This window comes from Suncus etruscus, chromosome 14 (assembly GCF_024139225.1).
Source record: "Suncus etruscus isolate mSunEtr1 chromosome 14, mSunEtr1.pri.cur, whole genome shotgun sequence".
Taxonomy (NCBI): domain Eukaryota; kingdom Metazoa; phylum Chordata; class Mammalia; order Eulipotyphla; family Soricidae; genus Suncus; species Suncus etruscus.
Window position 1 is genome coordinate 35,495,650 of NC_064861.1, and position 12,556 is coordinate 35,508,205.

The following is a 12,556-nucleotide window of genomic DNA, read 5'->3' on the forward strand; positions in this document are numbered from 1 at the left end:
TGCAGATTTCAGCAGAAAATGGGCTGATTCTGCAGTTGAACACCAAAATTATTTTTCTCTCCCCATATAATCATCAAACTATGATCTAAATCAATATTTATTCTCAGTAAAACAAAGGTATTAGAGGAGAGAGTAGCACCTCAGAGACAGCCCTATCTAAAAGAGATTTAAACCTAATGATCTTGTATTTTAAAAAAAGTCTTCATCCTGGAAACTTGATCCAACTTATTCTTATAGAATTCTGTGTGAAGCCATATAGTGTAAAATATAAATTTTGTATGATCCAAACATATACTGGATGCTTGAAAGGTAAAAAATAATAAATTAATTTGATTAAATTACATGTAACCTGATAATATTTGATCTGAAGAACTTTCTAGTGTGTGTATTTATAAATAATGGAATTGCAAAGAGCTGTGAGCCAGCTGACCTCCTCACGGTCAACTCTTCTGTTGTAGCTTTTGGGCATAGAAGTCCCTGCACGTCTCACAGCAGCGTTGATACCACCTCATGTCCTGACACAGGTTCTTCTCCCGGATCACCCGACAGTAAACAGGCCACTGATCTCCCAGGCACTTGAAAGTCAGAGCAGCTGTGAAGCAGAACATAGGAAACTCAATCTAGGTAGACAGGCTGGATATGGTCTCAGACTCATTTATCTTACCTTCTGTTACTCAGACAATCAACAATTCGATCAAAAATTACAACAAAAGCAGCCAGAGAATACTGTTCTAATAAAAGAGTCACATTAGACATTAAAGATAGAGACCTCCATATAAAGGAGCTGTAATGCAATGGTTTTTCAAGTTCGTTTTTAGTTCTTTTATTTACATTTTTGGGGGGAAGTTTAGTTGTGAAAATTAAAACAAAAGTTGAAGGTGGTCACTTGCTCGACAGTTATGAGGATAAATGGCAATTTTGTGGATGAAAGGTAATGCAAAGAAATAGCAAAACAAGAAGTTGGTCTACTTATGAGACATTTCTCATTTGCTCATCAACAGTTATGTCTAAGTGGGATTTCTGAGATTAGTCATTTCAGGCAATTTTAAAATTAAAACATCCTCATAAGTCAAATTTATGAGCAAGTCTTTGAAATGGGAATGTTGTTTACGACACTTGGTCATGTAAGCTTGGCTTAGATTTTCAGAAGGAATAGAGTATTTTGACATTAAAAAATAAGACTCAGTCCTGCTACAATTCTTTCTTTAGCCACTACTCTAATAGGATTCGTCATTTCACAGTAAACCCCTTAACTGTTGCAGCCACTCTTCTTTTATGTTTGGGATAGATCTATAAAAATAATAAGCAAAGAAAAAGCTAATTTAACAAAATTCTCCTTTTAATCCATTGTTTTCTTTTACATGATACTTCAAGAATGATTCTAAGTAATTGTTGGATGAAGAAATTATGTTGGTTTTAAATATATTGATTTGGTACATCTGCTCAAAGATTGCTTAATGTTTTGTTTAACTAGTCTTAATTCTACTGAACAGATTATTTCTTAGAAATGTTAATTATTTGGCTGGAAAATAAATTTCATCTTTCCATGCTGTACTAAAAATTTTCATTTGCTTTAATCATATGCCTAGAAAAACATTGATGACTATTTATCTTGCTTTTAGGCAACATTATTTTGAGTGATTAAATTACATACACCTCTAGAGGTTTTATGCACAGTTTAAAACAGAGGGTGTAAAATATAAATCAACCCAATGTCAGCCAGGTAACTGAGTTGTTAAAAGTTATTAGTTGTTGCTGATATAAAGGCAAATTCATTTATGAACATTGATAATGCAATTCTAGGCTACAACTTTTTCAAATCTATACTTATTAATGATGGATTAGACTAAAAGAAGTTGAGATGTGAAGATATTTTCCGACAAAAATGGTATAAATCAATGATGCCAGAATTTATTTACATTTAATATTATGTCTACAGTTGAGAAAAATGGTAACTTTAGTTCTATGAATCCACATTTATCATCTGAAAGTCATTTGTTCTCTGTCTTGCCAATTAGTACCCAAATACCACAAGATCATGGAGAGATCAAAGTATACATACTATAAACTCATCTTTTTTCTGATATTACCTGACAGTTCTGTTAAGGTATTGGTAAAAAATAAAAAAATATGTTTCAATTCCTCTTCAATTCCTAACATGACTTTGAATGATATGGTATTAGTATCTGGAGGTCCACAAGGTGTCACTTTGTGGACACCTGTGTCTGAAGTGTCATCTTCAGGAATCAAAGTTATCATTTTGGGAATCAAATTAATTTGGTCTATTGTTTTTTTTTTATTCCATCATTAGAGTATTTTGAGCACAGAGCAAGAAGTGAGCAGTAAGCATCACCAGATATGCACCCCCCCAGTTAGTAATAATAAAACTGAAAAAAATAAAGTGATATGCAAAGTAAAAGAAACCTAGAACATTTTCTCCACTCAAAACAATTCCCTTTGAATCTGCTTACCCAGCCTGGGGGATGTTATTGTATTGACATTAATCTTCTCATTGCAGGGCTGAAGGTGGCATGGTCTGTAGGCAGCGGGTTTTTCTGAAGAAAAGCATTCATTTCCATGTCTTCCCGTGATTTTATGCATGCACTGAATAACACGGGACTGCATTCCTTTGCCACAGGTAATTGAGCACTAGGAGAGACAAAGATTTATTAAAAAGTCTTCTTGATGCTTTCTTTTTCTACCTTATATGTTACCATCCCTGTATTTCTTAGAATTGACCATGAGCATAACAGCTAAAGCTGACATAGGACCTGAGTCAGGAACATGGTCAGAATGCTGTGCAGAACCTGAGCTGAGGATACAGGAGACTAAAAGAAAAAAAATATAAGGGTAGTGGAGTATGATTCCAAGAAAAGGCAAGTGAAATACATTCACTATGCACTGAGTAGATGTCTTTTAAAATTCCATATCTAGTTTGCAACAAATTCATGTGTCCAACCATAAAGCTGGGATCTTGTTACCATCTATTGGTTTTCTCATGGTCTTAAAATGTTTATTCCAAATACCATGATAAATTTTAGCTGAAATGGCTTCGCAGCTAAATCTGTTACTGAAATAGTTTACTGCTGGACATTGACCATCCAATTATATGGTAATTGAAAATATTTAGTAATATTTTTGTGATTTTTCAAATGAAATAACTTTCTTTTACATGGATTTACTAAAATGTAGCTAAATAAATGCAGCATGTCCTTACTTGTAAGGTTTTTTTTTTTTTTTTTGCAAAGAACATATATGACGTCTTTAGGGAAGTATCAGAAATCCATTTAGCTTACCAGTTTAATTTGTGACTCATAATTTGATGTCAACTTGATTGTGAAAATAGAATTATTTCATTCAGTGTGTTTGTGATAATGATCATTTATTTCCAGGTCATATTAATTTCCATACAAGAAAGGTTATATTTGCAAAAAGAGTTCTGAAGATTTTAGAAGTATTTAAAAACACGAGATGAACATTCTCACAGAAAATTGGCAAATGCCTTTCTGATTGGCAGCCCTTTTAGGTATTCTGACTTTTTCAGGAAGGCAAAGGGTAATGGTATAAGGGAGCACTAACACTGCAGCTGATAGTGTTTGATGAAGGGAATTCAGCGCCAAAGATAGAATCCAGGGCTTCCCTCAAGAAAAAAATTTCTCTATCATTAATTTGAATGTGTTTTTGTCCCCCACCTCTATTCAACCAGGTCATTAATAATCTCTTTGCTTTTATATCTTAAGTCTAGTTCTCTTTTTATTTACTCCTCAGCCTTTATGTAAATCCCATATATTAACATAAATATGAATTCTTTCAAAATGTATTTATTTTATATCATTTCCCTGGATTATTTGATTATTTATTGACTACAAGTTACAATCTAGTATCCCAGAACCTCCTGGGATTTATCTAACTTTTCAACCTGTTTTCTAACCTTATATTCGTAAAAATTATTTTTTCTTTTACAGATAGAGCAATCATGTTTATGTAATTTTTATCCCCACATCTATAATTCTGTTCACAATATTATTACTCCTTCCAAATATCTTAACTCTCTTTACAATCTCAAATCTGCTGTCTACATGAAGATCTCCATAGTTATTCCAATTACTTATGTATGCTAATACAATGTTCATATTTCAAAGCCTTTTATGAGACTGTGCCCCCCCAAAATTGCCCTGTTGGTTCTATATAACACCCAGAAAGTGCAGTACTCAGTTTTGCAGTGTTGGTGATCTTCAGGGCTATATCCAGTGGCTTTGGGGGCATATGGTGCTAGGGATCTCACCCATGCAAGGTATGCATGTGTTTTACATCTTGAACTACATACCTGGACCTTATTATAGATTTCAAAGCCTAGAATTTCTAAAACAATAAACTTAGATAAAGCCTGGGAATATACATTTATAAAGCATTTTGATGATTCTGCTGTGCAATTGAGTTTGGAAACTATTGCTCAATTGTATGTGACATGCTATTTTTGATTTCTTATCTCTGATTTATACCTTTTAGTGCATCTAGTTTCCCTCTTAAGGTATATGGTAAAACTCTTAAAATTAATCTTGAATACTATTAAAATTAGCCTCAGCATTACCTTTAGTAAAAATCTAATAACAGGAAAAAATACATTGCTAAGAAAAACAGAATTTTATATGCATGCCATTAAACTGAATCTACATATAATGGGCCTAAGTTTTTATTTTGACCTACTTATACAATATTTTACTTGCATCTAATAAATTCTTAGCTTTCTGAAACCAGCAGATTCTAGAAAATTATCAATGCCGTATACCTTTATATATTATTTTTCCAGTTACTCTACAATATTTGAGTATGAACTTTATCATAATTTAAAACCTAAAATTAAAAATAACTAATATGATAGTTCAGTTTTGCCTTGAAGCATCTACACAATAGAATGGATATTATTAAATAAAAAAGATATTAGAAAAATAGTTTCAGGAAGGTTCAATCAAAATAACTAAAAGACTTTTAAGAGGTTAAATTTATTTCACTGCCATAAAATTACTTTATAGAAATGTATGTATCTATATATTTTTGGAGTAAATCTTATCACACTTTACCTACCTCCAAATCTTGGGAAGATTTATTATCTTGGTTGTTGCAAAGAGCAATAAATATTAAGTGTGCATGCATATCTTGTAACTCTATGTAATAGGGAAAATAGAATGGAACTACTAGAACATACTGAAGTTCTGTTTTTATCTGTTTTTTTTTTGTTTTAGGGTGATACCCAGAAATGTTCAGACATATTCTTGTGGGTGTAGGGGACTATGAGGGTTTGTTGTGTGCAAGGCAAGCACTCTACTCATTGTACTATTTCTCTGGTCTCAATTTCTGTTTTTAATTTTTTGAGATATTTCCTTATTTCTTTCATAGGAACTGGACAAATTTTTATTCAACTGCATCAATTTTCTATCAATAGTGTCTTTTTAACATACTCTCATCAGCACTCATTTGTGGTCTTTTTGATAAAGGTCGTTTCATCTGATGTAATAACATTTCATTGTTGAGTTGCATTTACCTGGAAATGAAAGTAATTTTTCATGTTTTTTTTTTTAATATATGTTCAGGTCTTCTGCTAAGGGGCTATATTTCTATGGGAAAAGTGAATTCTAAAATCTATCTACTCTTAAAATGTAGATACTTATCACAATATTTGAAAAATCAAAAGAATGTTTTATGATAAATGAATTATTATACTATATAACAAAGGAGGCTCCAATCATATTCAAACAAACCCAGTAACTGGCCAAATGTCATTACTAATACTCTATTTTGTTGTTGTTTTTGTTTTAATTGTGGGATCATTTTAATCATTCAATGGCAAATTTGACATCTTTTAAGAATTAACTATGAAAAAAGCAAATTAAAATTCTACACCTATTCATGTCATAATAAGTATAATTTTACATAACACATTATTAATAATATTTGGAGGATTTGCCATAAACAGTGGTACTCAAAGCTCACTCCAGACTCTGTGATCAAGGATTTCTTTTTTCTTTTTCTTTTTTTTGAGATCACAGTCTTTTATTGGGTCAGCTTTAGTTCAAAATCATGCAGGGTTCTTTTTTTTAAATTTTAATAATAGTGTCTTTACTTAAGCACCTTTGTTACAAAAAATGTTCATAGTTGGGTATTAGTCATGGATGAAAACCACCCTTCACCAATGAAAGTTTTTCCTGCACCAATATTCCCCAGTTTCCTCCTCTCCCACTCCCTGCATATCTTTGGGGCATTCTATTTCTCTCTCTCACTATCACAGTCATGCTAGTTGTTAATGAACTTTTTTTTCTCTAACTGCAGTCAGCATTCTTTGTGGTTTTTCAGACCTGTTACTTTAGTTTGAAGTTTTCTCATTCTATTTTTATATCCTCTTGATTCTTATTTGTGGCACAGTCAGTTCATCCCATGCTTTCTCTGAGTGCTATGAACATTCTGCTTATTTCTTCTCTAAAGTCCTTATCTGAGAGGCTAATAATGCTGGCCAGATCATCAGAGCCTCTATCTTCAAACTCTAAGCATGGGGGAGGCCTGCTTTGTCACTGTTTGTAGTGCGGAGTTTTCTATGTCCCGGGCTGGTGGTGTTTATTGAGCAGGAGGAGTGCGAGGCAGCAGAGCAGAGTGGAACACCATGTTCTTCTTAGGCTCTTTACCTTAAGCTCTGTAAGTTGACCTGGGCTACGCCTGACACATCTTCAAGGTGCCAAATCCCCAGCCATCACTGCAATAGAAAAGTGGGCTCCACACCTCTCTGCTTATATTATTTTTTGGTTTGTTTTTGTTTTTAGGGCCACACCCAGTGACGCCCAGGGGTTACCCCTGGCTTGGGGGACATATGGGACACCGGGGAGTCGAACCGCGGTCAGTCCTATGTCAGCGCATGCAAGGCAAATGCCCTATTGCTTGCACCACCACTCCGGCCCCTCTGCTAATATTCTTAATCTTAAATCAGTCTAAAGAATATGAGCAAACTAATGCAAATAAATAATATATAAATTGATATATAAACTTAAAATATATAATAGAAATTCTAGGTTGTTTAGTATTTTAGGCACGAGCCATTTTCCTAAGACTTAAATTTTAATTTTCATTAGAGTACTTCAATAATAAAAACTCTAATTAAAAGTTCTGTCTTTATAAATATATTTTTGAAAACTTGTATTAAATGCATGAAAACAGATGCTTGAAGTCAAACAACTGAAATGGTAAGATTCTTTATTTTAAGATGATATGAATAATTGGTTATTTAGTTCAATTATGGCACTGTGATTAAAGACATACATACAAAGAAAAAAGTCAAAATAGTCTTGGACTTGAGGAGAATCTTGCCTCTAGCATATACCTTCCTTGGACTTATTTTTCTTTTTGTTTAAGCAGGTATCACAGTAGGTTGTAGTGTATTTTCAGTCCCAATTACTATTCAAGTAAAAATTTAAAATAACTTATGACTATAGTCAGAAATTTTGTTTGCTTGTTTTATTGTTTTGTTTTTTTATTTTTAGCTACAAAATGTAGTGCTCACTCTTGGCTCTGAACTCAGGAATTACTCCTGTTTTTTTTCTCAGGGGACAATATGGGGAGCTGGGGACAGAATTGGCATCAATCACATGCAGGGCAAATGCCCTCTCCAATGTACTGTAGTTCTGGCTCCATCTAGTCATTTTTAAGTGGTGAAGCTACATGATATTAAAAACTCAATTTCATTAACTAAGTATTCACTGTGCCATCCAACTATGACAGGACCAACATTTTGTTACATAAAAGTTCAAAATTATAGTTTGAATGTCTCAAAATTTTATTATTTACTTATTTTCAATCATTTGTTTATTGCACACTAGCTTCAGGATCACTTACAGAAATAAAACATGCTAATGATTTCAGAGATAGTATATTCAGATTTTATTTAAAACAGTGATACAAAATTGTTTGAATTTAAAATATCAATATTTTTTGGAAGCTCTTTGTACTCACTTTTAACTGATTACTTAATAATTTATATTCACTTATTCTGTTTTAAGATCAAAGGAACCAACAATTTAGATTTTGAAAGCCTTTTTCCCCTTACAATATTAACAAATACTTTTTATGTCAGATTTGTTATGCCAGGTTAAAGGTTAGATTTACTATATTTCACATGAAGCTTACAAGTAATATTAGCTTTTTATATAGATGAGCAAATACATGTTAAACAGATGGGCAAAGTTGTTACAGTTGAATAGTGAAATTGGGGATGGAATAAATTACACAGTAGAGGGTGCTTGTCTTTCACATGGCCAACCCATGGTTGCACTTGGCACCTCAAAAGGTCCCCTGAACCTGCCAGGAATGAGTCCTGAGTACAGAGTTAGAAGCTCTGAGCAAAGCTGATGTGGCTCCCCCTCAAAAAAAAAAAAAAAAAAGTAGTGAAATTGCTATCTGAGTCCCTGTGTACTGAATTTAGGTATTGCCCACCTGATGATTACTTGATCCTATTGTTTGCTAATGTTCCTTTCTATGTTAACAGTCAGAAATATTTTCCTCTTTGGCAAATTAAAGTTTAATTCTTATATTTTACTATTAAGTTAATTGTTAATAAATTAGAACTTGGGGCTGGTGTGGTGGCGCTAGAGGTAAGGTGTCTGCCTTGCCAGCGCTAGCGTAGGATGGACCACGGTTTGATCCCCCGGCGTCCCATATAGTCCCCCAATCCAGGAGCAATTTCTGAGCGCCTAGCCAGAAGTAAGCCCTGAGCGTCACCGGGTGTGGCCCAAAAACCACACAAAATAAATAAATAAATAAATAAATTAGAACTTGATATTTTTCCTTAGATTATATATGTAAGATAACCTCTTTTGCTGTAGCAACAGTTTATATGAATAATTTGTTTTTATTTTTATTATTTTAATTTATTAAGTAAAATCATTTAATAAGGATAATGGGAAGGTGGAGAGATCAAGAGAGAAACATGTCTAAAAAAGAATGTGGCTTTCTCCAGAGAGGAGAGAAATGTATGGTTTATTTTTAGGTAGTGAGATCATATATTCAAATCAAGAAACTTGTGAAAGTAGTTGTTGGGAGTAATTGCCAACTACAGGCATAAATTGTATAAATTTTCTGGGTAAATCAGGTCATAAAATAGACAACCTGCTAGTAGCTCTTTATAGTCAATGATAAACACAAATGCATAAACACCTATTGTAATCCAGGCTTTTACTGATAGACTTAACCTTCTTACTAACACCAGTAACTTTATCAATGGAAAAAAAATATGATGCTCAGAGAATGTTTTAGTCAGTCAACAAATGTTGAGCAGAAGTCTACAACGTGACCCTCTTCTGAATATTAAAATGTGGTATTAAATGAAACAAATCACACCCACCCTCCACCAAGAAGTTCACATTCTAATGATGGGGATCCAACATTTATAAGCAAAATACACTGGTATGAAAGAAAAAACTAACGCTTGGAAAAAGAACTGGGAGGGTCTAGGGTAGGGGTGCATTGCAAGTCAAGTGAGATGCAAAGGAAAAAATTCATCAAGGTGACACACTCACATGGAAGAAGACCACTGTTGACACAAGGCCTCTGATTCCACATAGGATGGTCCTTCCATTGTTTGGGGTCATTAGCAGTGGCTCTTCACCCCACTTCCAACTTCTCACTTAGATGTCTTTTATTTCTAACATAGTTAAGTCCTACTCTTCACATATTAATCAAATAAATATAAAATACATTTGAAACAAGGCAGCACTACAAATTTCCAAATGCAGCATCTGGGAAAGAAACACAAAAAATCCAATCCCAGCTCACTTGCTATTGATATTTTGATATTTTTTTCTATAAGGAAAATTTCCTGACGAGAGTATTTGAAAAAGAGACTTGTATTTTCTGACAATATAGTCCATTTTCCAGGGCCTTTGAAATAGAGCACTTCATGAATCAATTCCATTAACCAGAAGCCTATAGTTCTGAATAGAAAGACAATATTGATTTCTCAAGTTTAGGAAAGTAAAAAGAAAATTATAATCTTTAAGCAGCTTAGATAATTTTTGTCAGGACTTCAGAACTAGCACTTTTATTTATTATTTTCTAACACAGAAAACAAGGTATAAGAATAACTGATGTAGTTCTCTTTTACACACCCATACATACACACACACACACACACACCCAATGTCTCTGAAAATAAAATCTGCTGTAGTTTAGAGATATTCATATTTTTAATCTACCCGGGAAAACTATGAACTTAAATGTGCTTAGGGCTACACAAACTATTTGTAAGATATATCATACCAGCTCTTATTTTTGCAATAAATATAATTCTATCTTTCTCTGGGCCAGTGAGGTAGATGAAGAGTTGGAATGCAAGCTTTGCAAGCAGAAGTCCTAGGTTCAATCTTTGGTACCTCATATTCCCACAGGCACCACGAATAGTAACCTCCAAACACCGAACCAGAAGTAGAACCAAAGCATGACTGAGTGTGATTCAAAACCCAAACCAAACCAAAAGCAAAACCCTTTCTTACCCAGGACATTAGCAACAGTTTCCAAGACTTTATTAAATTACAACTATTCATTCTATAGATTGAAGGCAAAACTGTAAATATGATAGTTTTTTCCAAAAATTCCAAGTTGGGCTAATTAAAATGATTAGAGAAAATAGTCCCACAATTAAAATCACAAAGTAATGAATTAAGAGCAAGATTATTTTTTTTTAGAAATGAGATGTATAATTTAGAAATGTATAACCTTTTCCATGTTTTAAAACTGTATTTCTATTTTGTTAATCTTAGGATAATCAATAAGAGTGGACAATATTTTACCTAAAATAATTTCTCGAAATAAACTAACCAAAGGTAAACATCAAAATCCAAATTAATGGAAACATGCAATTGATGTATGCTAAGCTTGTGTTTATATTTTGCTACAAATGATCAAAGGTGATCTGGTGATAGGTGTAATGTGAACTCTTACGAAGTTATATTTACTAAGTACAATGGTAGCTCCAGGTAGATAGGGTTAACTAGTAATGCTAGAGAGTCAAACATGTAAATGAATTGGTAAAATTTACGAATTGGTTTAAATACAAACAAAATATGGGAAATAGGAAAATATTGGGTATAAACACTAAAATTAATAAAATTTTAATTTACATTATCATAAGAACAAAGAAATGAGGTAGATACTCAATGGGTGTTAAACCATCTCATGGACAAGCCAAAGCATGACATCTTTTCTCTGTTGCAAAATATGGAACGTAAAGCTTGGCAAAAAAGAATAAACAAACAGCAGGAAGGAACTGATAATGGAAATATTCCTGATTGATCATGATTTATGGCATTATTAGTGTTATAAAGACCTTGGTTTTATATTTTGAAAAATATATGTAAGTAACTTAAATCTGTTCAATACAAAATTGTTCTTGAGGCATTTTGTTATAATTTCTCTAATGCTTAATAAGATTATTGACTGTATGATGCTAAGTGAACTCTAATGAAAGTTTTCCATGTCAAATCCAACTCATTTTTGGAACTTAGAATTAGTTTTTATTTTTAATTCATGTCATAAATAAATTCCTGATTAATCACATGCTCTGTGAGTATGCTGTTAAGTTTTTATTATTTTTATGTAAAAGTCTTTGCAGTGAAGAATAGCAAATATGGAATATACTAATATGTTTAATTCAGGAAATGGGATACAAAGTATATAATGCCCTTCACATTTATAAGTATCAGAATAAGGGAAGAGAATAGTCTAAGGGTTCTTTAATATACCAATTGAATCTACTTTTGAAAATTATAAAGCAATTCATGAAGCAAAAATTGAAAATTCATGAAGCAAACATGAATTTCAATTACGGCATATGATAAAACCTATGTAGTCTTATAGCTCTGTCAAATTTGCCAAAGGGCATCATCATCTTGACTCCAAAGTAATGAGTGCACTTCTGGGTAACTTAATTTCACTTAAATATACTTCACAAATGAGATATCCATGAATCTCTTAACCACTATTTAGAGAAAAGTCCAAATTCCTCATCTCTGATTCCTGTGGTTCTTTTATGATATATGGAGATCAGATAGGTGTACTCCATACACCCCAAGTTTGACATCTTACACTTCTTGTTGGGCATGTTGTCAACATTTATGTGGTTTTAATTTAACTTGCATGAAGAACTATGCTTGAAATGTGAATGGGCCTTAAAATTCTCCTAGTGGGCTTTTTTTTTGGTCCATATGGGATGCTAGAGATCGAACCAGGGTCTGCTGTGTGCAAGGTAATCACTTTTTCTGCTGTATTATCTTTCTGACTCCATGTAAAACCTCTTAAAAGTAACTATAAAAATAATAAACACAGAATACTGCCTATAAAATTAAAGTGTATGACAGAGACTTTGCTCAAGAGAAAAATATTTCAGTATTAGAATGAAATATTTCAAATAGCAACTTGACATTTCACTTTGGACATCTCAAACAATTGTACTGAAATAAGTCTACTTGTCTAATTATCATTGTTATTACAAAAGCAGTCTATTTTCTAGAGACTAATGAGA

At 32.8% G+C, this 12,556-nt stretch overlaps 1 protein-coding gene across 1 annotated transcript in view; it reads right to left on the minus strand.

Moving 5' to 3' along the window:
- Positions 1 to 275: 275 nt before the first annotated feature.
- Positions 276 to 12,556, minus strand: part of ADAMTS19 (ADAM metallopeptidase with thrombospondin type 1 motif 19) — a 272,346-nt gene continuing 260,065 nt past the window's right edge. The window contains exons 22-23 of the mRNA XM_049787377.1: positions 2,472 to 2,649; positions 276 to 592 (exon numbers count right to left, since the gene is read on the minus strand). Of these exons, the coding sequence (XP_049643334.1) occupies positions 441 to 592; positions 2,472 to 2,649 (330 nt within the window). The 3' untranslated portion in view covers positions 276 to 440. The remainder of the gene's footprint in view (positions 593 to 2,471; positions 2,650 to 12,556) is intronic.